Source organism: Girardinichthys multiradiatus, chromosome 10 (assembly GCF_021462225.1).
Source record: "Girardinichthys multiradiatus isolate DD_20200921_A chromosome 10, DD_fGirMul_XY1, whole genome shotgun sequence".
NCBI lineage: Eukaryota > Metazoa > Chordata > Actinopteri > Cyprinodontiformes > Goodeidae > Girardinichthys > Girardinichthys multiradiatus.
Window position 1 is genome coordinate 21,192,373 of NC_061803.1, and position 24,237 is coordinate 21,216,609.

Genomic DNA, 24,237 nt, shown 5'->3' on the forward strand with positions numbered 1-24,237 from the left:
TTATGTTTGAGAACCAATGATTATCTTGATGAATCTGGAATTGAAGTTAAGTTAGTCTTAGAAGTAACTTAGGCAATAATTGGTATACATTTAAACAACCATTCACAATGCAAGATCAGATAAAACATTATTTTAATAAAATAATATTTTAACGAATGATTTGCTGAATAAAACCAACCTTCTGGATGACCAGTTCTCAATGGTGTTTAATTAGCTGTCTTTATTTATTAAAATAATATTTAAAGAAATATTATTAAGGAAATAGTAAAATAATACTTAAGGAAATATTATTTTGAATAAGAACCAAATCTTTCTGGAGAAATTGGCTTAATTGTGTTACTTAGTTATCAAGTTTAGTAAAATCATATTTAGGGAAATATTATTTTCTAGATTGAAAACTAACAACCTTTTTGGGTAAATGATCTTTAGCAGGTAAGCACGTGTTCTTAGCTGTTAGCGGTTGAAGCTAACATAAGAAGCTTATAGCTTATCATCAGAATCAAACACACACCTTTAAAATACCATTAATAAAATGGTTAAAATGCGTAATGGCCGATCTTCTGTGTTTGAAATCAACCTTTAAATAAAGTTTGTCTTAACTTAAAAAACAAACAAACACAGAACACACAAACTGAGCACATGTGCTGAGCAGATAATCTGTCAGCACTAAGATAGCTGAGTTTTCAACACAAACAAAACCAAATAAAACAAAACATTTTTAGATTATTTCATTCTAAACTAGTTCTCTCTGCCCAAAACCTCTTATGTGAACCGTGCTGAGGAAAAGTTGTCTGGGGCAACGAAGTTGAAGAAAGCATCCACAGTGAACAAAGGGTTAACTTGCTAACCTCCGTAACTGTGGGTGGGGGCTCGCTCTGTCGGCCGGCCAAACTGCACGTTACTACTGTAACCACGGTGATGTGGCCCCGTTGTCCTTCCTTCAGACCGTGAAAAACTGCTCCACTCGGCATTGTAGAGACAGGGTCTCTGCTGGGAACTCTCTGGAACACAGTTTGATTCTGTAGACCTCAGAGAGAAAGTCAAGCAACGCTTGTACCTTAATTATCACGTTCATGAATGAATACCGGATACACAAACAGCAATTCATTCCTACTTAACTTAGTGCATATGATCGCGTGATTGTATGACACTCTTGGATCCAGTTTGAAGAGTTATGTCTGTTTGCCTGCCAAGAGACATTAGCGTGCTGTGTCCCTCCGTCCAGTTGCTCTGGGGACCTGCATGGAGGAGGTCAGTTTGTTGCAAAACGGGGTTTTTATATGGACAGTGATGTCACGGGAAGTCCGCTGTTATACCCTGTTTCTGGCTGTGCTGGAAGTAGGTTAATGTGATTTTTTTTTAAAGTTCCAGAAACGTTTGTACTGGCCTTTCATTTTGTAACCCATGGCTGGGGTCCCAACACCATTTTGTTGTGTAATTAGGTATGTGTTCATTTTTTCCTCTAACTTGCATAGATAATTCCAGTAGCCAGTAGCAGGGGATATTCACATGACAGTTGGTGAAAGTAAAGTTTTAATACGGTGTCTTCTCAGGTGGCATTTGCCCAAATTTATTGGATTCAGCTGGAAAAAGGTTAGAGTATACATATGGTTTGGTTTATTCACATCGGGTTAACGTTTTTTAGTTAACTAAGAAAAGTGTTTGATATATGGTAATTTAGCAATAAGTTACATTAAACATATTTTTAAGAATCAGAAATCAGTCTCATTTCTGTTGAAAAATCAATATAAGTCAGGGTTATTTTTCCTATTGCACTACAAACAACGGTTTTCATTAAATACAAATAACAAACATGAAACTTAATGACTATTTGAAGGAGCAATTTCTCAAGGAATGGATAACCAGAATGCTGTTAATTAAGCTGATGAACCGCAGCCTAATTTTCAGTTCTGTGCCTAAGCCGGTTTCTTAGAACAGAACTCTTATGGAACTGATTTAGAATTCGGTTTATGTGGACCGGGTCATGGAGCAAAGGTTCACAGGTTGTCCCAAGAATCTCCAAATCTGCCAAATAAAATAAATCAGATTTAAAGGACTCTTGTTTTATAGGCACAGACATTTAAACTTAATTCAAGCATAACAACCATCAGCATGGGATAAGAGGTTTCCCATAACTGTAAGTGTCCTGCAAAGGCATTTTTTAAATATTTGGAGAAAACAGTTAAATGGAAGTGAGAAGTCAGAATTTAGTTCGTGCTCACTACATTGACAGACTAAAAGTAAATAATCCCATTGGTTTTAAATATCTCTTGGTTTTAGAATCTCTACATTTTTTTTTGTGTCTGAAACAGTCTAATATGTCCTTGTCCATGCCCTACAATGCCTGTGCATTATTATTGCATTTGCATATTTTAGTCTGCATGCTATCTAACTACCCTTTAGCATGTTAAGTGGCATTGTTTACCATTTGTCTGAGGTCAGACAGCTATCAGAGCACTTCATCTACTGTTATATACCAGGGAGCCTTGAAACACAGCCAATTGCTACTTATTCAGCTCTGTTATTGAGAATACACTGTAACAGATGGGAGACATCTTAGCCGAGTGGGAACGTATCTATCAACCTACATGTCATCTTATGAGCAGCCATAGGCTGATGTTCAAAACAGATTTTCAAGAAAGGCAGAGTAAAAACCTTGATTTTTCTGTTACAGAACAAGAAGACAGAATTTGACAGCCTCTGTCTATTAAGCAGTCAATAAAGTGCAATCAGCATGTAATAAATACAGCAATAGAATTATTTTAAAGTAGATTTTGGAAATCGGTCAGAATTCTGATCGGTGCATCTCTATTTAGAACGTGTTACTTTAAAATTACTTCTTTGGATGCATGTTGTGTTCTAAAATGCTAATATAAGCGCAACAAATATTGGTAAGAATAGATGTTTCCTGGCTTCACCTTTTAATCCAGCCTTGTAGTCTAATGATGGGGTACTCTCACTCTCATTAGCTGTACTCTCTCCTTCGAGTCTATATTCTGTATTATGAGTGTTGACCCTGATGCAGCCTAGACGTGCAAAGCCTCAACAAATTCACATGAGGTTCACTAATTAAGCAACAGAGATAACCAACTCAGCTGACGTTTTATAAACATGATCTATGCAGCTGGAGCAGATTTGAGAAGGTTCATGTTTTCACTGTTTATAATTATATTTCCAAAACAAGGTCTAAAAAACTCTTGAGGACAGAAATACCAAATATTGCATTAGCCTTGCTGCACTTGCATATTTTTGCTTTGAAAAGACTTAAGTATAAGGCGCTTGAGCAGCTTTGAAATCAACACCTATTTAGGACCAAAAGAGCCATAATTCAATCCACAAATAGTACATTAAAAAAATTTTTATCTGTGTGATACAGCATGTTAAAAATATGTCATATTATTCTAAATAAACAATGAAAAATATTTGTTGATATTAAAACAATTTAACATTTTTCCTAATTGCTGACCAGCTTTCTGCTTGTTTTCGCTGGCATTTTGATGATGTATTTTTAGTGATGAGCTCCAAGTCTTCAGGGTTGGAAGGCCTCCTTGCCATCACCTTAATCTTTAGCCCCCTATTGTCCTCCTAAGCCACTTTTATGAATACAGTACTCAGGCCACAGTCCTTAAACTAACAAAGAAAGAAAAAAGAATAAAACAAGAATACCTATTCAATAAATTTGAATATTATTAAAAGGTTTATTTATTTGAGTAACTCAATTTAAGTGAAATTATATAGATTAATCACACAGACTGATGTTTGCAAGCCTTTGTTTCTGTTAATTATGATAATTTTGCTCTTACAGCTAATGAAAACACGATATTTAAGATTAGAATATTATATCAAACCAATAAAAAAAAAAAAAATTTACAGGTATTTAAGCTTTATGAAAGCAGAATACCTGCATATAGGCATTTTTTTTTTAGAAGTTACTATCAACCTGACAAACAGGCTTCATCGGAACGTGTATTCTAATTTATTATAATATGTTACCTCCATGACTGTTGTCATAATTATTATCATACCCATTTGTGAAGTTATTCTGTAACTACGTCTGGTGTGAAGTTTTTACCAGCGGCTACACATAGGCAAAACATCTTCATATTGGTGTCTAACCAGAGCTAACCAGAGCTCCTTCTTTCTTACTTATAATGTTTCTTTTCATAAAGGCCAGATTCTTGGAGATCACAATACCTTTTCAGATTAAAGGGGCTTTACTCAAATGCACATCACATTTTCAGATTCGGTTGGTAAAAATATTGGCAACCGTGAACCATTTTCATTCCACCTCACAATAATGTTTTACTTTGTTTTGGTCTATCACATATAATCCTATTAAAATACATTGAGGTCTGTAGCTATGATAAACAAAATACTGCGACGCACTGCACAAGGACTGTTTATCAAAGCTTGCTTGCCTTTTGTCTGTGGAACTCGGTGACAAAGTTTAATTTAGAACTGAGCCATGCGGGAGGAAAATGTCAGACTTGGTTTAGCTATTCTTGGTTCTCACAAAAGTGACCATGGGAGATCTCATTTAACCACAGACTTTCGTATGATGAGTGCATTAACTGCTCGCAGGTACCTACGCAGTTCATGGCTCCTTCGACTTTCCATTTACATTAAACGTGGCAGCAGTCCGAGGTCCTTTCAGTAATGTAGACAATATCACAGAGGGAGGGGAGGCATAGTTTCCAAGAAGAAGTGTAGAATAGAAGGACTAAGAGGGAGCATGCAGAGAGGCAGTCTTACAGACAAATGGTGAATGATGTGTCGGCTCAAGGTAAAAACATTCACAAAGGATGCCAGTTTCACCCTCTGTCCACTCTATTCACAATTAATCTGCAACAACTGGCTTATCCGTGTCAGGGTGGCCTTCTACCTTTTGTGAAAATAAAGGGGGAGTTTTGACTCTGAATCTAAAGGCAGGTGCTAACAATGATATACATACAGGTGGTAAAGCTGTGTGGGAGTGTGTATGAACTGCACTGTGTGGGGTAAATGATGTATGTTAACTTGGAGAAGCACAAGCATGAATATTCCTTTATCTTCTGTTAAGCAAATATAGGCACATTCATCAGCCTACACAACGTTGTCTTTACCGATAGATGTTAGCTAAAGCTAGTCAAATGTGTTCCTTTTTATGCAAATTATAATCCAACTTTTTAGTTGATTAGAATCTAAGCTTAAATGTTGCCAAATTGTCATTTTTTGTACAACTTGTGAGGTTTAATTTCTTTTTTGCCTTTGTGATTGCTTCACAAAAGTACTAATTAACTTTTTATCTTTTTCACATTTTTTTCACGTTACAACTGCACACTTCAATGTATTTGTTTGGGCCTCCCGGTGATAGACCAACAGAAAGTAGTGTATGATTGTAAACTGAAGGAAATTGATACATGGTTTCAATTTTGTTTTTACAAATTAAAATCTAAACAGTTTGGTGTGCATTTGTGTTCAGCCCCACTCTGATACCCCTAAATGAAAGCCAGTGCAACCAACTGCCTTCAAAAATCATGTAATTAGTAAACACAACCCTCCTGTGTGTAATTTATAAAATGCATTTTAGTTTCTGGTTATAATGTGACAAAGGGAAAAATTTTAGGGGCATTTACAAAATAGATATTGTAGTTGTTTTTTGCTTGGGGTGTTTTATGCATTGTCATTTTGTCATTTTAGCTGTTTTGGCATTTTGTAACCAAAATTAGAGCTTCTGGAAAACAATGTTAGACCAAGACCACAAGTGCTATTGGAGTCCTCACCTGCTCAGGTTTTTGTCGATCTCCATGCTCCTTGAAAGTAAAATAGGATGTGCCTGAAACTTCTAGATTTATTTTCTCTTCTGTTTCCCTGAGACATTTACTCATACTCGAACAAGACAGTAATGTGTTCTTCCACACAAATACAAAGTAAAAAACAGACAATGCCTGTTGGATGAAATAAAGTTTTAATTCAAATGAACATATCAAACTGTCATCAGTCAGTCAGTAATTTTCTACCGCTTATTCCATAGTGGGTCGCGGGGAGCTGGTGCCTATCTCCAGCAGTCTATGGGCGAGAGGCAGGGTACACCCTGGACAGGTCGCCAGTCCATCACAGGGCAACACACAAACAACCATGCACACACTCATTCATACACCTAAGGGCAATTTTAGAGTTACCAATTAAAATAACAGGCATATCAAACTGGTATTAAGAAAATGGAAAAATCAGGTTTGATACATGGATAGATCACGACTTTCTCCTGATTTGTGTCCGTTCCTGATGATGTATAGGTGTTTTAACGAATTAATGCTGCAGTTCATTTTACTGAACAGCGCTCATGTAGTTTTTGGTTCCCACAGTAATTATGCAGACTATAACTGGATAAAGTCAGCTATTCAGACCTCATCCAAGTCCTGATATCCATACAGATTGAGAAACACATTGCAACACCAGGGGTTTGGATTATAAAACAGATTTATGATCAAATTTCCTGATTAAACTCTAGTTTCTTCTGCATTATCGTTCGTTCGTTCGTTCGTCGTCTTCCGCTTATCCAGGACCGGGTCGCGGGGGCAGCAGACTCAGCAGAGACGCCCAGACGTCCCTCTCTCCAGACACCTCCTCCAGCTCCTCCAGGGGGAGCCCAAGGCGTTCCCAGGCCAGTCGAGAGACATAGTCCCTCCAGCGTGTCCTGGGTCGTCTCCTGGGCCTCCTCCCGGTGGGACGTGCCTGGAACACCTCCCGAGGAAGGCGTCCAGGAGGCATCCGGTATAGATGCCCGAGCCCCCTCAACTGGCTCCTCTCGATGTGGAGGAGCAGCGGCTCTACTCCGAGCTCCTCCCGGATGGCCGAGCTCCTCACCCTATCTCTAAGGGAGTGCCCGGCCACCCTACCGAGGAAGCTCATTTCAGCCGCTTGTATCCGTGATCTCGTTCTGATATAATTTGTTTAGTGTAATTTGATATTTATAAGATTCATAAATCATAGTCTGCTGTTTTTTATGCACAAATATACATGCACATTTTGTACATTTCTTTTAATTACCCAGTTGCACGTTCCTTTTAACCTTAGTATGCTAATTTTAATAACTGTGCATGCAGTATAACTTTCTTATGTTGTAAATTTGCCCTCACTGTACAGTCTTGTTTGTATATTTTCACCTTTGTGTGAATGTGCGTGCTTCTGTTTGCCTTTCACTTTTCTGATGAGGGATAATAAAGGATGTTTCTTTTCTATACTAGCCTTAGTTTTAATTATAAAGGATTTTGATACAGAAATCTGAGCTCATTGTAAACTATGTCTGTGTAGTTTTCAGTATATACATTTAATACTTGGACAGGGCTTATTCTGCATGAATAACTGCATCAGTGTGGTGTGGCATGGAGGCGAACAGCCTGTGGTTCTGCTTAGGTGTAATAGAAGCCCAGGTTACTGATAGCGGGCTTCGCGTCATCTGCAGTTTTGGTTCTGATATCTCTCATCTTCCTCTTGAGAATGCCTCATGGATTATCTGTGGGGTTCAGGTCAGGCCAGTTTTGCACATTAACACCATGGTCACTGAACCAGCTTTTGGTACCATTGGCAGTGTGGGCAGGTCCTGCTGGAAAATGAAAGCAGTACCTCCATAAAGCTTGTGTCATATCCACGGTGGTTGTGTCCAGGCTGGGTCAGTCTGTGTGTTTGTGCAGTGTTTTTTTTCCCCTCCTACTCAGGATGTGACTGGCAGGTGCTGCGGCGCAGCTGTTGCTCATCAGCGAGCAATCAACCTGGGCTCAAAAGGAGTGGAGATCCAGAAGGAGTCGTCAGCTCGTTGTCTCACAAAGCGTGGTAAACAGCTCAACCTCTGCTGCTGCAGCAGCCTTGTTTTCTACTTTTTCTCTGATCATCTTGTTTTTTCTGCTGTGCCTCTTGGAAATGTTTTCTACTGGAGTTTCTGTGGGCTTAATGTCTCCTGCCGAGTTCAGATGAATGTGGAAATTCAAGCCTCAAAGAACTTTGGCCATAAGTCTCCTTTCTGCCTCCCTCCTGGACCCATGGCTCTGAAAAAACGTTTTTATCAAGCTTCTGAGAACCTTCCACCTGCCTGTCCACCCTCCCACGGATCATCGTTTTCCCCATGGGGCCCACTGAATGGAGTAAAGCACAAAGTCAGAAGAACGAGGAAGTACTTTTCCCCGCTGCTGCACCCTCCTGTCAACCTCAACCATCATGGTCAAGACTTATTCCTCCCTGCCCTGGCTAAGGGCTTATTTGCTGTAAGTTTAACCCTGACAGCCTTTAGTATTATTGATCCACCTTTTCTCAAACGCTCTCTAAGACTCTTTTCTTCTCCCTCAGTGAGATCCCAATCCTGTCAGCTGATCCAGTCCGGATTCCAGAATGAACTTACGTTTGTGAATAAATAAACTGTTTAAACGTTTGCCACTGGTTTCCTTGTGATTGTGTTTATCAGGGTCTTAAAACTATCCATTATGACAGAATGAGCTGACCATTCTGACTCTGAAGCACATAGAGGTGCCATTTCTCATCAGGGCATTTTATTAGGTCAACACGAAACCATGTTTGGCGCCCTAGCTCAACAGCAAAACCAGATCCAACAATCCATTTGCACCATGAACAGACAGTTGCAAGAATTAATAACCAAAATTCCTGTGATTTCAACTAATCATGAACTTTCTCCTCTGCCTCCTGTCCAGGTTGTGTCCCCCCCCGCCCAGAATCATAGTTCTATTCGAGAGGTAATTTCTCCTCCTCCCGAACAATTTTCTGCTGACTTGGAGAAAAGTAAGGGATTCCTTTTACAATGCACATTGATTTTTCACAGGTCACCTCAGTCTTTCCCGGATGATGTGACTAAGATTTCATATATAATCGGATTACTCAGGGACCAGGCATTAAGATGGGCAGAAGGTATCATGAATGAATTCTCAATCCATTGTTATGCTTTTGATGAGTTTATTAGTTTATTTAAACTAACCTTTTATCCTAATCAGTGCAGCGATGAGGCAGCTAAAAAGCTATGGACTTTAAAGCAGGGTTCAAGACCGGTGGCGGTCATTGAGTTCCGTACTCTAGCTGTCGAATCGGGCTGGAATCCTTCAGCTTTAAAAAGTACTTTTCTAAATTCCCTGAATGTGGAGTTAAATGATGAATTAACTTATCGTGATGAAACTGATACCCTAGAGGATCTTATCAGTTTGGATATTCGTATAGACAATTGTATTCATGAGAGAAGCAAGGTCAGGGGTTTTAACCAATTCCCAGTTCATAAACTTACAGACTACCGACTGCCCTCGCGACCCGAAAGTTTTGGGTCAGAGAAGAACTTACCATCTGAACCCATGCAAATTGGGAGGACTCACCTTTCTCCCGAGGAAAAGGAGAGAAGGTCAGTGTCTATATTGTGGTTCTTCAGGTCATTTTCGCCTCCAGTGTCCAGTTCGCCCAAAAGAGTTGGCCCACCAGTAATCAAGTGGGTGCTGGCGGGCGCTATCCAACAATCAGACTACCCCTGTTCTTTTGCTCCAAACCACTATGCATTATAATAGTGAACTAATCCCACTTGTAGCTCTTATTGACTCGGGTTCCGAGAAGAACCTCATAAGTCCAGATCTGGTCAAAAATGTTACCTTCCTGTAGTCGATCTAGAGAATCCCATTACTGTTTCCGCTCTTGATGGGCGACCTCTAACCTCTGTAACCCAGAGAACACAAGATTTAGAGCTTATTATATCAGGTAACCATCATGAGATAATTTCATTCCTCTTGTTTCTTACTAAGGAGTCTCTCTTAGTTTTAGGATACCCGTGGCTTTAACAGCATAATCCTCACATAAACTAGTGGATTCCCGCATCGATGCATGGAGCACTGACTGTCACGCCACCCGTCTTTGCTCTGCAATACCTACCTCAAACAATCTGGCCGACTCTTCTAATAATCCTGATTTAACTAATGTCCCTGTAGAATACCACGATCTAGAAAAGGTGTTCAGTAAAGATCTTGCTCTCTCTCTTCCACCCCATCGACCATATGTCTGCGCTATAGAACTCCTTCCAGGAGCTCCCCTACCATCAGGGCGTCTTTTTCGCTTGTCTGGCTCAGAACAAGAAACTATGGAGAATTATATAAATGATTCTCTGAAGGCTGGCATTATATGCGCCTCATCTCCTGTGGAGGCGGGATTTTTTTTTGTGTCAAAGAAAGATGGAACCCTGAGACCATGTATTGACTACCGAGCCTTAAATTATATCACTGTTAAGAATAAGTATTCTCTACCATTGCTATCATCAGCTTTTGAATCTGTTCAAGAAGCTAAGATCTTCTCAAAACTGGACTTACGGAATGCCTACCATCTGATCCATTTACGGGTGGAAGACAGCTTTCAAGACACCTATAGGTCATTTTGAATACCTAGTTATGCCTTTTGGACTGACTAATGCCCCAGTGGTTTTTCAAGCTCTTGTTAATGATGTGCTCAGGGATTTTATCAACGTTTTTGTCTATCTGGATGATATCCTGATTTTTTTTCACAGGATGCTAATGAACATTTTAATCATGTTTGAGCTGTTTTGCAAAGACTGCTAGAAACCAATTATTTGTCAAGGCCGAAAAGTGCGAATTTCATGTTTCCTCAATGACTTTTCTAGGCCACTGGTCTCATATTGCTTTAGATTGTGTCACTGGTCTCCCTCCATCTAAAAATTAAACATTCATCATGTCTATTATCGATCGTTTTTCTAAGGCCTGTCATTTTCTAGCCTTAACCAAACTTCCTTCAGCTGCAGAGACTGCCAAAGTCCTTATTAACCATGTTTTTCATCTTCATGGGGATCCTATGGAAATTATTTCAGACCGAGGGCCCCAGTTCATCTTGCAGGTTTGGCGAGATTTTTGCAGTGCTTTGGGAGCTAAATCCCAGCTTTCTTCAGTTTTTCACCCCCAAACTAACGGACAATGCAAAAGACTAAATCAGGAGTTAGAGAACATCCTTCGCTGTCTGTGTAACCATAACCCCACTACTTGGAGCAAGCATTTGGCCTGGGTTGAGTACGCCCACAACAGCCATATCTCTGCAGCTACCGGGTTGTCACCTTTCGAAGCTTCTTGCGGTTATCAACCCACTCTTTTCTCTGATACATTCCCTGATCGAACCCTTCCTTCAGTCTGGACCTACCTCTATCAGTACAAAAGACTGTGGGACCAAACTAAAGCCGCTCTTCAGTGGACCTCAGCTCAGAATAAGCGCTATGCTGACAGGAAGAGGAGTCCCGCACCTACCTATTCCCCGGGCCAAGAGGTGTGGTTGTCCTCCCAGAACTTTCCTTTAAAAGCTTTTTCTAAGAAGCTTGCGCTACGTTTTCTTGGGCCATCCAGAATTGAGTCAGTGATCAGTCCTACAGCTGTTCGACTCAGATTACCCGCTCACTATAGAGCGCATCCTACTTTTCACGTTTCCCAGATTAAACTAGTCATTTGCAGTCCAAGAACCTTGGCCGTAGGTCTCCTTTCTGCCTCCCTCCTGGACCCAGGTCTCTGAAAATAAGTATTTTTCAAGCTTCTGAGAACCCTCAACCTGCCTGTCCACCTTCTCACGGATCATCATTTTCCCCATGGGGCCTGCTGAATGGAGTAAAGCACAAAGTCAGAAGAACGAGGAAGTACTTTTCCCCGCTCCTGTCAACCTCAACCATCGTGGTAAAGACTTTTTCCTCCCTGACCTGGCTAAGGGCTTATTTGCTGTAAGTTTAACCCTGACGGACTTTAGTATCATTGATCCACCTTTTCTCAAACGCTCTCTAAGACTCTTTTCTTCTCCCTCAGTTAGATCCAAATACCCCAGTTAAAAGCAAAGGGAGAGAAACTAGTTGTGTTTCGTGTTATTTTGCTGAATTACAACAACACGGTGCAACTCGAAAACACCGCTTATGACCAGAGATTTCACAAACACTACACGAGAGCGCATGCGTGCTTACCTCCAAAACACAACGGTTACCAAGGAGATTGATGTGTTCGATTTAATGAACTGGGAGATTTTACACAGGAGAAGCACATACATAAAAAAACGCCCCTTGCATTAGGACAGGATGAACAATAAATCACTTACCACCTACAGACTTTTAAATAAAAACCGCGAAAACAACCGAACTGTCACATTTTTTATTTAAATGAAATCAAAACTTGATCACAATGCAGAGAACAATAACTTCTTTGTTCAAAAGAAAAGACGCATCAGAAAATGGTTTATCATTGTTTCATACATGGCAGTTCTTTAACAATTGAAATATATATATATATATATATATATATATATATATATATATATATACAGAATATATATATATATATATATATATATATATATATATATATATATATACAGAATATATATATATATATATATATATATATATATATATATATATATATATATATATATATTCTACACTGTCAAGTGATTCTAATTTCTGCCTTATACAGAAAGCCTACAGTTAATCAAAATATTGATACATTTTAATTAGTTTGAGTGTGGACTTGTGTGTGTGTGAGAGAGAGAAAGAGATCTCGAGGGAGACACAGAGAGTAACAATTAACACACACTCATATATATATATATATATATATATACAAACATACACACTAAATATATATATATATATATCGATCTCCTTGGCAAGGACTCTGTTTTGGAGGTAAGTGCACATGCGCTCTCGTGTATTGTATGTGAAATCTCTGGTCGTAACGGTGTTTTCGAGTTGTACTGTGTTGTTGTAATTTAGCAAAATAACATGAAACACAACTAGTTACTCTCCCTTGGCTTTTAACTGGGGTATTTAGCAGCGAGCAGACAGACATTAAACGTAGCGGTGCTCGTTTTAACGGCTGACCGTTCATAAAAGCCTCGAGCTCCGAGGGGAGAGATGCAAAGCAAGAGCATTGAGGCTCCAGCATAGCAGAACAGTTTAGAAACAATTTGGAATGAGGAAAAAAAACAGCTATATTTATAAACAAATTAAGTTGTGTTTTAGAAAAAAATAAAAATATAAAAATATATATATATATATATACAGTATATATATATATATATATATATACAGTATATATATATATATATATATATATATATATATATATATATATATATATATATATATATACAGTATATATATACAGTATATATATATATATATATATATATATATATATATACTGTATATATATATATATATACTGTATATATATATATATATATATTATTTTATTTTATTTTATTTTTATATATATATATATATTCTACACTGCCAAGTGATTCTAATTTCTGCCTTTTACAGAAAGCCTACAGTTAAGTAAAATATTGATACATTTTAATTAGTTTGAGTGTGTACTTGTGTGTGTGTGAGAGAGAGAAAGAGATCTCAAGGGGGACACAGAGAGTAACAATTAACACACACTCATATATATATACAAACATACACACTAAATATATATATATATGCATATGCCTGGATATATGCCCCCAGTGCCTCCCCAGCCACCCCCTCTAGCTCCGTCCCTAAGTACCGGCAAGAATTTAGAACTACTTTCACCCCTGCTTAAAACTATCCATTATGACAGCTTGTCAGTAGAATGAAGCATGAAGTGCTCTAAAATTTCCTAGTAGATAGCTGTTCGGACCAAAAACAGTGGACCAACAGCAGCAAATGACATGAATCAAATAATCCAGTGTGAATTCTGTGCCTCTCCGCTCTTCTTCCAGATTCTGGGACCTTGATTTCCAAAGGAAATGTACACTTTACTTCATCTGAAAAGAGGGAAGGTAAATAGTTCTTTTTCTCCTTAGACCCTGTAAGATCCGTCTCGAATTTAATGGTGGATTGACACAAGGAATGCAACATTTGTTGAACATGCCCTGTGAGTAGGGGCTCTTGAATTTCTGACTCCAGCCTCGTGATCTCTGCCAAACTCTTGAATAAGTTATCCCTGTTGCTTCTGCACCTTCTACCACAGTTTTTTTCTTTCACTCAAAAAGATACAGCACCGTTTATTAATTACCTTTTGTGGCTTTTCTATTTTGTTAAGGGTGTCGGTGTCCTCATGCAAGAGACAGAACCGCAACTTGCCAACCAGTCTGCAAATCAGTGTATGCATACAAGACGTTTTGGGTCACACCACCAAATCAACGAATCCTGTTGTTGCCATCACTTCCATGGCTGCAAGTGTATAAAGTTTGAAGAAACATAATTGGCCTGGACAGGGTCCTGACCTCAACCTTCTTAAACACCTTTGGAATGAATTAGGCTGCCTTTACACTGCATTTCTTGATGTTCAATTCAGCTTTTTTGCTGAAATCCAGTTTGTTTGCGTGGTAGTTCAAACTACTAATGAAATGTGACCGTCATCAGATTTTGGTCTTAACGGTTCATAACCCCAAAGGGGCCTGCATGCACAGAAGGAGAATTTAGACATCACACAGCAGCAAACTGTTTATGGAAATGATAATAACACAGAGACGACGACATCCATTAAGTTGTTGAGCAGTGGGATCCAACAATATTATGACCACATCATAAGACTAAGAAAAATGAGAAAAAAAGAGAACAACAGTGGCCTTTTTTGTTGAGGAATGACTGAAGTCTACGTGGATGCATAGTTAGAGCCACAGGAATGACGTAAAAGTTGGAGGAAATGCGTGAATGACCGTTCTGACTGCGGACTATTGGATATGTATCCGATTTAGTTCAACATATAAAAGTGGCATTATTTGGATTTTTTTTAGAGTCAAAAGATAGGAACTGGGCTGTTCTGACTGGCATTAAAAAGTCTGATTTGGGCTGCATTTGCCTGCAGTGTAAAAGTAGCCTAAGAGGGGAGGCTGCAATTCTGGTTTTCTCATCACACTATTAACACACTCCTAAATCTTGTGGAAGATATTTACAAAATAGTCAAAGCTGTTATTGCTGGCAACAGTTGGTCCATCAACAAATGCACCTTATAGATTATGAACAGGATGTCATCAAAATTCATGAAAAGTAGACAAACAAGTACTTTTGGTGATAAAGTACATATTTCAGTCAACTCTTGTTGTTTTTTGGCTTTGTTTGAACAGCCGTCAGTTTGTATGTGCCTGAACGGGTGGGAGTGCAGTTGGATCATCCTCCTAAACCGGCACGAATGAGAGATGTGGATTGGCCAAGGCTTTATTCCCCTCACTCTTAGAAATGTAAGAAAAATAGCACAGTGGAGGAAGGGAGTAGATGAAAATAGCTCAGTAGGCAACCACTGACTCACAAGGCAGAGTTGGAAGTCAGGATGACATCTATTCCAATAGACATCTAAAAATCAGCTTGTGTAACAACCTCTGTGTCCATACACAGACCTCAGTGCCCCTCGTCACACACTGTATGAATTTGGTGCACATTTCAACATCCATGGCCATTTTAAAACAGGCAGGTGACATCACATGTGCCATTTATTTATTTTGACAGCAGTGCTGAGAGTCTGGGTCTTGAGGGCTGGTTAGCTGTGATGAAGCGGGATCAGTTAACTACCTGGCTCAGTCATAAAACCACTAATGGAGAGTAGGCTGTCAAAACTCATGTTTTTATTGTATTGTGAGATGGAACAAGAACATGAATGCAACTCATTTTAATCAGTCTGATTAGAATATCAGGTTTAGTTCAAGCACTGGTTACTCATGCAACCAAATTGAAGAAGAAATTGCAGGTAATGCTTCAGTATCTGGCATATAATAAAGATTAACATTCTGATATTTTGTAAAAGAAATCAAAAACTAAAAATGTTATCACATCAACTATGGACTAGCAGTGCTTCAAGTAAGTTATTGATACACTGTTCATCCCATCCCACTACTACTGCTAAGCCTGCAATCAAAAGGATTTCATCAAGCAGCTGCAATAAACAATCCACACTCTCCACCTAAAATCCCAAGTAAAACCCAGAAACTACAGATATTTAATAAAATTTCCATAGATCATGATGAAACATCCAGAGATGAAAAAGTGGGTAAGTTGTGGTAAGATGTTAGAACACTCGTCATTGTTGTCTTCTAAGTAAAATGAGGTTTTTCAAATTTGCCATGATCAGGCCGTTTTTGAATGGTCGTGGAGGCCATGGAGAATTTTAGGCATTCTTAATTTAGTATAAATGCTGCTTCACACTGGATAAAAAGACTTTTCGTGTAATCCATTGTTTTGTCGGTTTCTCCAATTCTACGTTGGTCATAATACCACAAAAGCTTCGAAGATGCTCCTTTTTTAATGTTTTTTCTCAACCAGAATAAAGCTTTCAAAAACTCTGTTTTACAGAACCTCTGTTCAGTGTAGAATTATCCTTTCCAGGTTTGACCTGTGGATTGCTCCCTCAAGGTCTTCGTCTCAAGTGGAGGAGTTCACGTATCTTCGTGTCTTGTTTTCTTGTGACAGTTGAATGGAGCAGGGGGGTGAATAGACTGACTTGTTTGCATTAAACAAGAGCTGAGCCAAATAGCGAAGCTGTTGATTTACTGGTCTATCTATGTACCATCCTTCATCTGTGGTCATGGAAGAAGAAATACGATCATGATGGACAGACTCAGATCTAGGATGCAAGTAGCTGAAAGGAGCTTCCTCTATCTGGTGGTAGGCCATAGGATATATAGAGATAGGCCCAAGGAGATCCATCATCTGGAGGGAGCTTAAACTAAATTCAGTGTTTCAAGGTCCTCCAGACTTACTGAAATCCATCTACAGGGAGCTCTAAGAAGAGCCACTGCTTTTTGCATTGAAAGTGGTCAGTTGAGGTGATTTATGCATTTGATCTGGATGTATCCTTGAGGCTCCCTTAGGGGGTTTATTTGTCACATCCCACTGGGAGAAGAGCCCCGGGTAGATTCAGAACCAGACAGAAAGATTGTATCCCCCTACTATTTTTTAAACCTTTTGGGTTCCCCCAAAATAAGCTATAGGAACCCTAAAGTCTGAGGAAGACAATGGATGACTATTGCATTGATAGATGGATGAATGGATGGATGATTAGTATTTTAGATTTTGAAGTATAGATGATCAGCTGCAAACCAGACTTTATATTATAAAGTCTTTATAAATAGTAAAATACTTTCCTATTTTAGTGCCAACAGTACATGCTAAAGCAGATATCAACTATAGTACCACTATCAGTTAATTGTTAGCCAATTATTCTTATAGTGCCCACATATCATGGCACAGCTCAGGCTAAACAAGAAGAGTCGTTTTCTGGCATCAGAAGGTTGGGAGATCTATGGAAGTTTAATAGTCTCATTAGAATCAGACATTTTTTAGACATTGAATTTATAACCCTGAATTTTTATCCTGTGCAATTATGTATGTGGGTTTTTTTCTACTTAAAATTTGCCAGCAAAAATTTCACCTACAAGAATTCGTCTGAAAAAATTCAAATGCAGAAATTTGCCTGCAAACAATTCAACTGTAGAAATTTGCCTGCAAAAATTCACCTGCAAATCTGTTGACCTTGTGCTGACTCATGCCAAAGCATTCAGCACTAGATCAAGTCAAGCAACTGATTATGCATCTTAACATTGGATGGCACCTGCCAAAAAAAATCCAAGAAGTCAAGCAGCTTTGAGCCAATCAAATTACGCTCATTTGATCATGTGACTCACCAGTTCGCTTCTGCAGAGGCTCTTGTTTTGAACCAGAAGGAAGCGATGAAGCTGAAGTTGGCTTCCAGTTGTAACTTCTGACTCAGGAAACAGTTAAAAGGGCAGGTTTTGGATCAAGTTTTGGAGTAGGACCAGTTCTAAGATGGTCCAAATGGGAAAAAAAACAAAACACTGATATTGCCCTTTATTAAATTTTCACAAATCAAATAAAGCTTTCACAAATCCCAAATTGTGTTTATAGGCTTCTGCTATTAGTGTAGAATAATCTAATCCAGGTTTGAAGTGTCTAAGTGCTGTAGGTTTTGAGTTGGAGCAGATTAAAGATGCTCAAGGTAATGAAAACTGAGATGAAATTGCCCTTTAACTGCTTCCCAAATCGGAAGCTACAACTGGAAGCCAGCTTCAGCTTCATCGCTTCCTTCTGGGTAAAAAGAAGAACCTCTGCAGAAGCGAACTGGTGAGTCACATGATCAAATGAGCGTAATTTGATTGGGTAAAAGCCGCTCGACTCTTCTTGGATTTTTTTTTGGCAGGTGGCATCCAATGTTAAGATGCATTATCAGTCGCTTGACTTGATCTAGTGCTGATTGCTTTGGTATGAGTCACCACAAGGTCAACACATTTACAGGCGAATTTCTGCAGGCGAATTTCTGCAGGTTAATTTTTGCAGGCGAATTTCTGCTGGTGAATCTTTTTCTGGTGAATTTCTGCAGTTGAATTTTTTCAGGCGAATTTCTGCAGGTGAAATTTTTGCTGGCAAATTTTAAGTAAAAAAAAAAAAAAGACATAACTGAACAGGATAAAAATTCAGCGTTATAAATTCAATGTCTGAAAAATGTCTGATTCTAATAAGACTATTTTACTTCCATAGAGATCGAATTCAGTTTCCACACGTCATTTTCCTTTGGGATTACAGTGAAACCCAGGCTGCCTACTAAAACTGGGCTTTGACTGGAAAAGTGCTACATAAGTTCAGTCCACTTACCAATGCTTGTACTTGTCCGTGACTGGGTCCTTATTAGTCGACTCAAGGGCAACTCAAGTTCAGGTTAGCAGAGATAAGAAGCTCCTGTAGATAGTTCTGCGTCACATGATCCAACTATTGTAAGAGCTGCAGATCACACTCCAAAGCAAATGGCAACTTCGGTGCCATTAGCAGCTAATGGTTAAGAGCACATGGCACATAAATAGACACGTGTCAGTTGGCACCTTTAACACACGTGTCATGCTGAAACGATAGTATCGAGCATTGGGCTGTAACTTTGAATAATTGTTTTAGAAATGTCAACACTCCTGAAAGGAACATGGTGCGAAAGGATTGCATCGTCCATGGAGTCTTGGTTGCTAGGTATATGCCACTGGTGTGGGTTGTTTAGCAGAAAATAAATGGAATTTAATTTTTGACTTCAAATGTTTTCATGGCCTTTTAGCCATTCAATGAGTACTTCCTCTCTTACTTCAAAATAAGACTCTAAAACACAGATAAAACCGATAGACTTTGCTATGACTAGAAATATTGTGGCATTTAATATCATGCCACTAGATTGATTGATTAATTAATTAATTAATTAATTACAGCAACATTGTTTTCACAGTTCTGCCTAAAAGTTGATCAGAGAGCTGCAGCTGATCCAGAAAATTGCTGCCCGCATCATCTCTAAAACTATAAAAAGTAGAGCATATAAACCCTGTTCTAAAGCCCTTACACTGGCTCCCTTTATCTCAGAGAATATACTTTATTTTAGCCTGTAGTCCAATTTTTCTTTACTTAACTTTATAATGCCACTGCAATGTACTTTTCTTATGTGTTTTCTTTTCTCAGATTTTCATTATGTACAGCATTTTGAATACTGCTATACAAAATAAACTTGCCTTGTCTTGTCGTGAATAGATGTCACACACCTAGCTAATGCCAACAGCTCAACTCGTTTGCTTTTAAGAAGGAAAAGTTAACTTTGATGTGCACCTAGGTTGTAAAATATTTGCGGTAGGGGTTGTCAGCTGATCACAAGAGTTACATTTTTGATGTCATTTTTTGTCAACTACAATTAGATATATAGTATATTGATTGACTTTTGCTATGTGGTTATTACCTTAGATATAACTTGAAGGTCTTCATCTGCATTTTTTTATATTAGTATTTTTAGCAAGAATATTTTAACCAATCTACATACAAAATTTCAAGTGGTTTAGTTTGGGGTTTATTTTTTGTGAGCAGCTGATTGGTGATTTCAGGACATGTATCTTCAAAAAATTCTGGTATTTTTTTAATGGCGCAGGTAATTGAATAAAAATGATCTGGTGCCTAAATAATTCATACCCCAATAATGGTTTCCTTTCAGATTAAGGCTCAGAGCGATGCAGTCTCTTTTTGGTGGAGGGGAGCTGGGGCTGCTGGGAGGAGGAGGCAGCGACGCGGGAGGCTTAAAGGAGGATGGATGTGGCAGCATAGCGTGGAGGACCTCGCCCCTTCCTGGTGACGATGTGTACTCTGCGTCCCACTTCACCCTCATCTCCGCCTACCAGGAAATCAAAATGAGACTGGCCAGCCTGGAGCGAGAGAACACCAGCATCAAGAGGAAGCTGAAGATCTATGAGATCAAGGTGAAAGCATTTTTTCTGGTCCAACTTTTGGCTGCTTTTAAAAAACTAATCAACAGGACTGTTTTTATCCCTGCTGGTGTCAAACAGAAGGACTGCTGGATTGTGCTGTTGATTTATTAGAAAGCGTAGAGACTCACTCAACCATTTTCATTTTTATTAAGGTGGTGAGACTTTTAAAAAGAAAAATCTGCTTTGAAGGTGATTTATTCCAGATGGAGAAAACGCATAAATCCCAGTAAAAAACATATTCATTTATATTGGAAAAAAAAATGAATATCGAGAGGTAGATGTACAAAGCCTTGTTTTGTAAGTTTGTTTATTTTATCATACATCATAGCATTAATAGTAAAAGCTTGTCTACAATGTCTTTCCCCAGATTCGACAATAAGTGATATATAAGACAAAAGAAATCTTGAAATACAGACACCAAGTAAAAGAAAACTAACACTTTAGGTCATGCAATGGACAATAAATTAAATAGCAACCCAGCAATATTAATATAGAAGTAGAAGGAGACATGGTGGGCATTCATGACTGATCTTTCTTAAAAACAGTCAGTTTGATTTTTTTCAGTGTTCAGTCTATACTCTGCTAGTAGGAAATTCTTTACAGGAATCCCTCATAAAGAAAAAGCTGCTTTCCCCACTGAGGGTTTATGTAACTATTAGCAGCCGCTCAACAAATTATAACTACAAGTTAAAAACTACAGTACTAAGAGTACCTGAGGATCCTGACGACATGAATTCTGAAACATAAGTTTAGAAAATTCCATCCATCCATCCATCCATCCATCCATCCATCCATCCATCCATCCATCCATCCAACCAATAAATGTAAAAAACTTATTTTGCAGACTATTTGTAATGTTTGGGTGGGAAAAGCCGGGAAAACCCTGCCACCAGGGTGGCCCAGCTTAAGCCACTCTGCTTCCACCTGTTCCTGTTCACACACAACCACCAGGCTCCCACTCACAAAAATGTGAAGTCCTATGTCATTTTGGGGCTTGATGTGTCTTTTTAACAGACATTTACTTCTAAATATCTTCTTTTGTGAGATTTGGGGCTATTTAGAAAACATCTGGGGTTTCGGCCCCATAAGCCCAGGTGACAGGTTAGGGTTAGCCAAGCCCCTGGGTACCACTGTCCCTCGGAGCTAGCTTAAACACATGCACACAGTGTGTCTGCGTGTACAGGCGTTTGGCAGCGGTGTAGAGTTAACAAATCATCAGCTAACTTAACAATAGATATCTATTTACCTCATTTTGATTTTTGCTTTTTTTACAAGGGGTTGTTGATGACCAACAGTGAAAAATCATTGTCTGTCCATTTTTTGACTCTCCATTTATGTTTTCAAAGTACAACCATTTTTACAACCGAAGGTGTCTAAAGTACAGTAAATGGTGAACGCTCAGTTGAGAAAGGTTGGGTGATACTGAGTTTCTGGGAGGAGGAGGGAACGTTATATATTAACCAGATGATTAAACATGATCTATATTTATTTTCAAATTAAAATAAATAAAGAAATCAACAAGTTATTTATGCAAGATATTTTTATAAATCAGAATGATGTGACTTTATTGGGTGGGTAATATTGATATCAGATTTTTGGGGGCGTCATAACTACCCTAGCAACTTTTACATTGTTGTATTATCTTTTGAGAGACTCGTGTCTAATTTCCTATTAGAAAAAAATATCTCGGTTGAATCAAAATAATTTTAAGTCTAAATTTTTCAGGGGTAAAAAAATTGTATGTATTTTATGCTAATTGTATTGAATTCAAGAAAAATATGGGCAGTAATATTACAGAAGACCAGGGCTCTTTGGAAGCATTATTCACTCAGATTCGGTCACTGTTGCTCTAGATTAACTTCTCTAGATTATTTTTCATACTTATTCTGGTATTGGTATTTTGTAATAAAAGTAGCAAGTTGTTTGTTTTTGGATCATTTTTTGTGTATAAAATGAAAATCAAAAATACACTGCCTGGCCAAAAGAAATATTCGCCACCTGAATTTAACTAAGCAAATAGGTGCAAGCCTCCCATTGGACAATCACTGCATGGGCGATTATGTTACAGCTGGCAACAAGTTATTTAACCCCAACTGGTGCAATGAGTTGCTTCTCATTTCTTAAACAACCATGTCAAAAGACGCATCCTGTGGTCATGAAAAAGATGTCAGTCTGTTTCAGAAGGGTTAAATCCTTGGCATGCATCAAGCAGAGAAAACATCTAAGGAGATTGCAGAAACTACCAAAATTGGGTTATGAACTTTCCAACGCATTATTAAAAACTGGAAGGATAGCGGGGACCCATCAAGGAAGAAATGTGACAGGAAAATAATCCTGAATGATCGTGATCGGCTATCACTTCAACGTCTAGTGAAATGAAATCGAAGAAAAACAACAGTCGAACTCCGGGCGATGTTTAATAGTGAAAGTAAGAGCATTTCCACACGCACAATGCGAATGAAACTCAAGGGATTGGGACTGAACGGCTGTGTAGCCTTAAGAAAACCACTAATCAGTGAAGCTAACTGGAAAAAAAGGCTTCAATCTGCTAGGGAGCATAAATATTGGACTCTGGAGCAATGGAAGAAGGTCATATAGTCTGATGAATCCAGATTTACCCTGTTCCAGAGTGATGGGTGCATCAGGATAAGAAGAGAGGCAGGTGAAGTGATGCACCCATCATGCCAAGTGCCTACTGTACAAGTCTGTGGGGGCAGTGCTATGATCTGGGGTTGCTGCAGTTGGTCAGGTCTGGGTTCAGCAACAGTATGTGTTCAACGAATGAGGTCAGCTGTCTACCTGAATATACTGAATGACCAGGTTATTCCATCAATGGATTTTTTCTTCCCTGATGGCACGGGCATATTCCAAGATGACAATGCCAGAATCCATCGGGCTCGAATTGTGAAAGAGTGGTTCAGGGAGCATGAGACATCTATCTCACACATGGATTAACCACCACAGAGTCCAGACTTTAACCCCATTGAGAATCTTTGGGATGTGTTGGAGAAGGCTTTGCACAGCGGTCAGACTCTACCATCATCAATGCAACATCTTGGTGAAAACTTAATGCAACACTAGGTGGAAATAAATCTTGTGACATTGCAGAAGCTTATCGAAACAATGCCACAGCTAAAGGCGGTCTAACGAAATGCCCAACGTGGTGATTTTTTTTTTTTGGCCAGGCAGTGTATATTCCCAAGTGTTTTGGTGCAGCTAAAAACTGAAAATTAATCCTAGATTTTGCAGGTGGATTAAAAACAGTGACAGGTGGCATCCTAAAGACAGAAAAGAGTTGTATCAGCATGTTTGCAGGTGCAACAACTTCTACTCCAAATTGCCAGCATCTGCACCTGGTCCACCAAAATCAACACCTGCCTCTCTGGGAACGTTCCCTGAGCAAATTGCCACCTGTGAGTTTGGCAGCCTGAAGCCTGCAGGAACAGCTGCTTGCTAAAAGCTTCCAGGAGTTGAGACTCTCCTCCTTGAACGTCATTTGCTAATATTGGAAATTCTACAATAATAAAGCAACAGTTTGCATCTTTTTTATTTCAATCACAATGTTCTTGTGTTTTTGAGTTCTGAGAATGAAGCATTAGGCTTTTGATTCTGCTTATACCTACTTTGTATACAGTAGACCACATAGATATACAGTATTTAAAGTAAAAGATAGAAAACAGAATCTGAGTGAAAAACGTCTGTGTTTCTGTATAGTTCATAGAATAAGCAGATAAAGACTAATAATTAGTGGAAAATTTGAGGCTGTCCTTTCTTTCTTTTAATCCTTCATTGTTTCTAATTTTAACAAGTCCTTTTTGTCCTTCGCTCTTCACATCATTATCTCACTTTACTTCCTGATGCTTCATCCTTTTGTTGTGTCTTCCTCCGTTGTATGTCTTTCTTTGCTTTTCCCATTTTTCCTTATGTTCTGTCCTCCCACATCATTCCATTACACCCATTTGCCCTCGCACTCCCCCAATTCAATCT

The 24,237-nt window shown here is 38.8% G+C and overlaps 1 protein-coding gene across 1 annotated transcript in view; it reads left to right on the forward strand.

Moving 5' to 3' along the window:
• tbkbp1 (TBK1 binding protein 1) overlaps positions 1–24,237 on the forward strand; it is a 116,115-nt gene that overhangs the window by 34,819 nt on the left and 57,059 nt on the right. The window contains exon 2 of the mRNA XM_047377602.1: positions 19,980–20,241. Coding sequence (XP_047233558.1) covers positions 19,996–20,241 — 246 coding nt within the window. The 5' untranslated portion in view covers positions 19,980–19,995. The remainder of the gene's footprint in view (positions 1–19,979; positions 20,242–24,237) is intronic.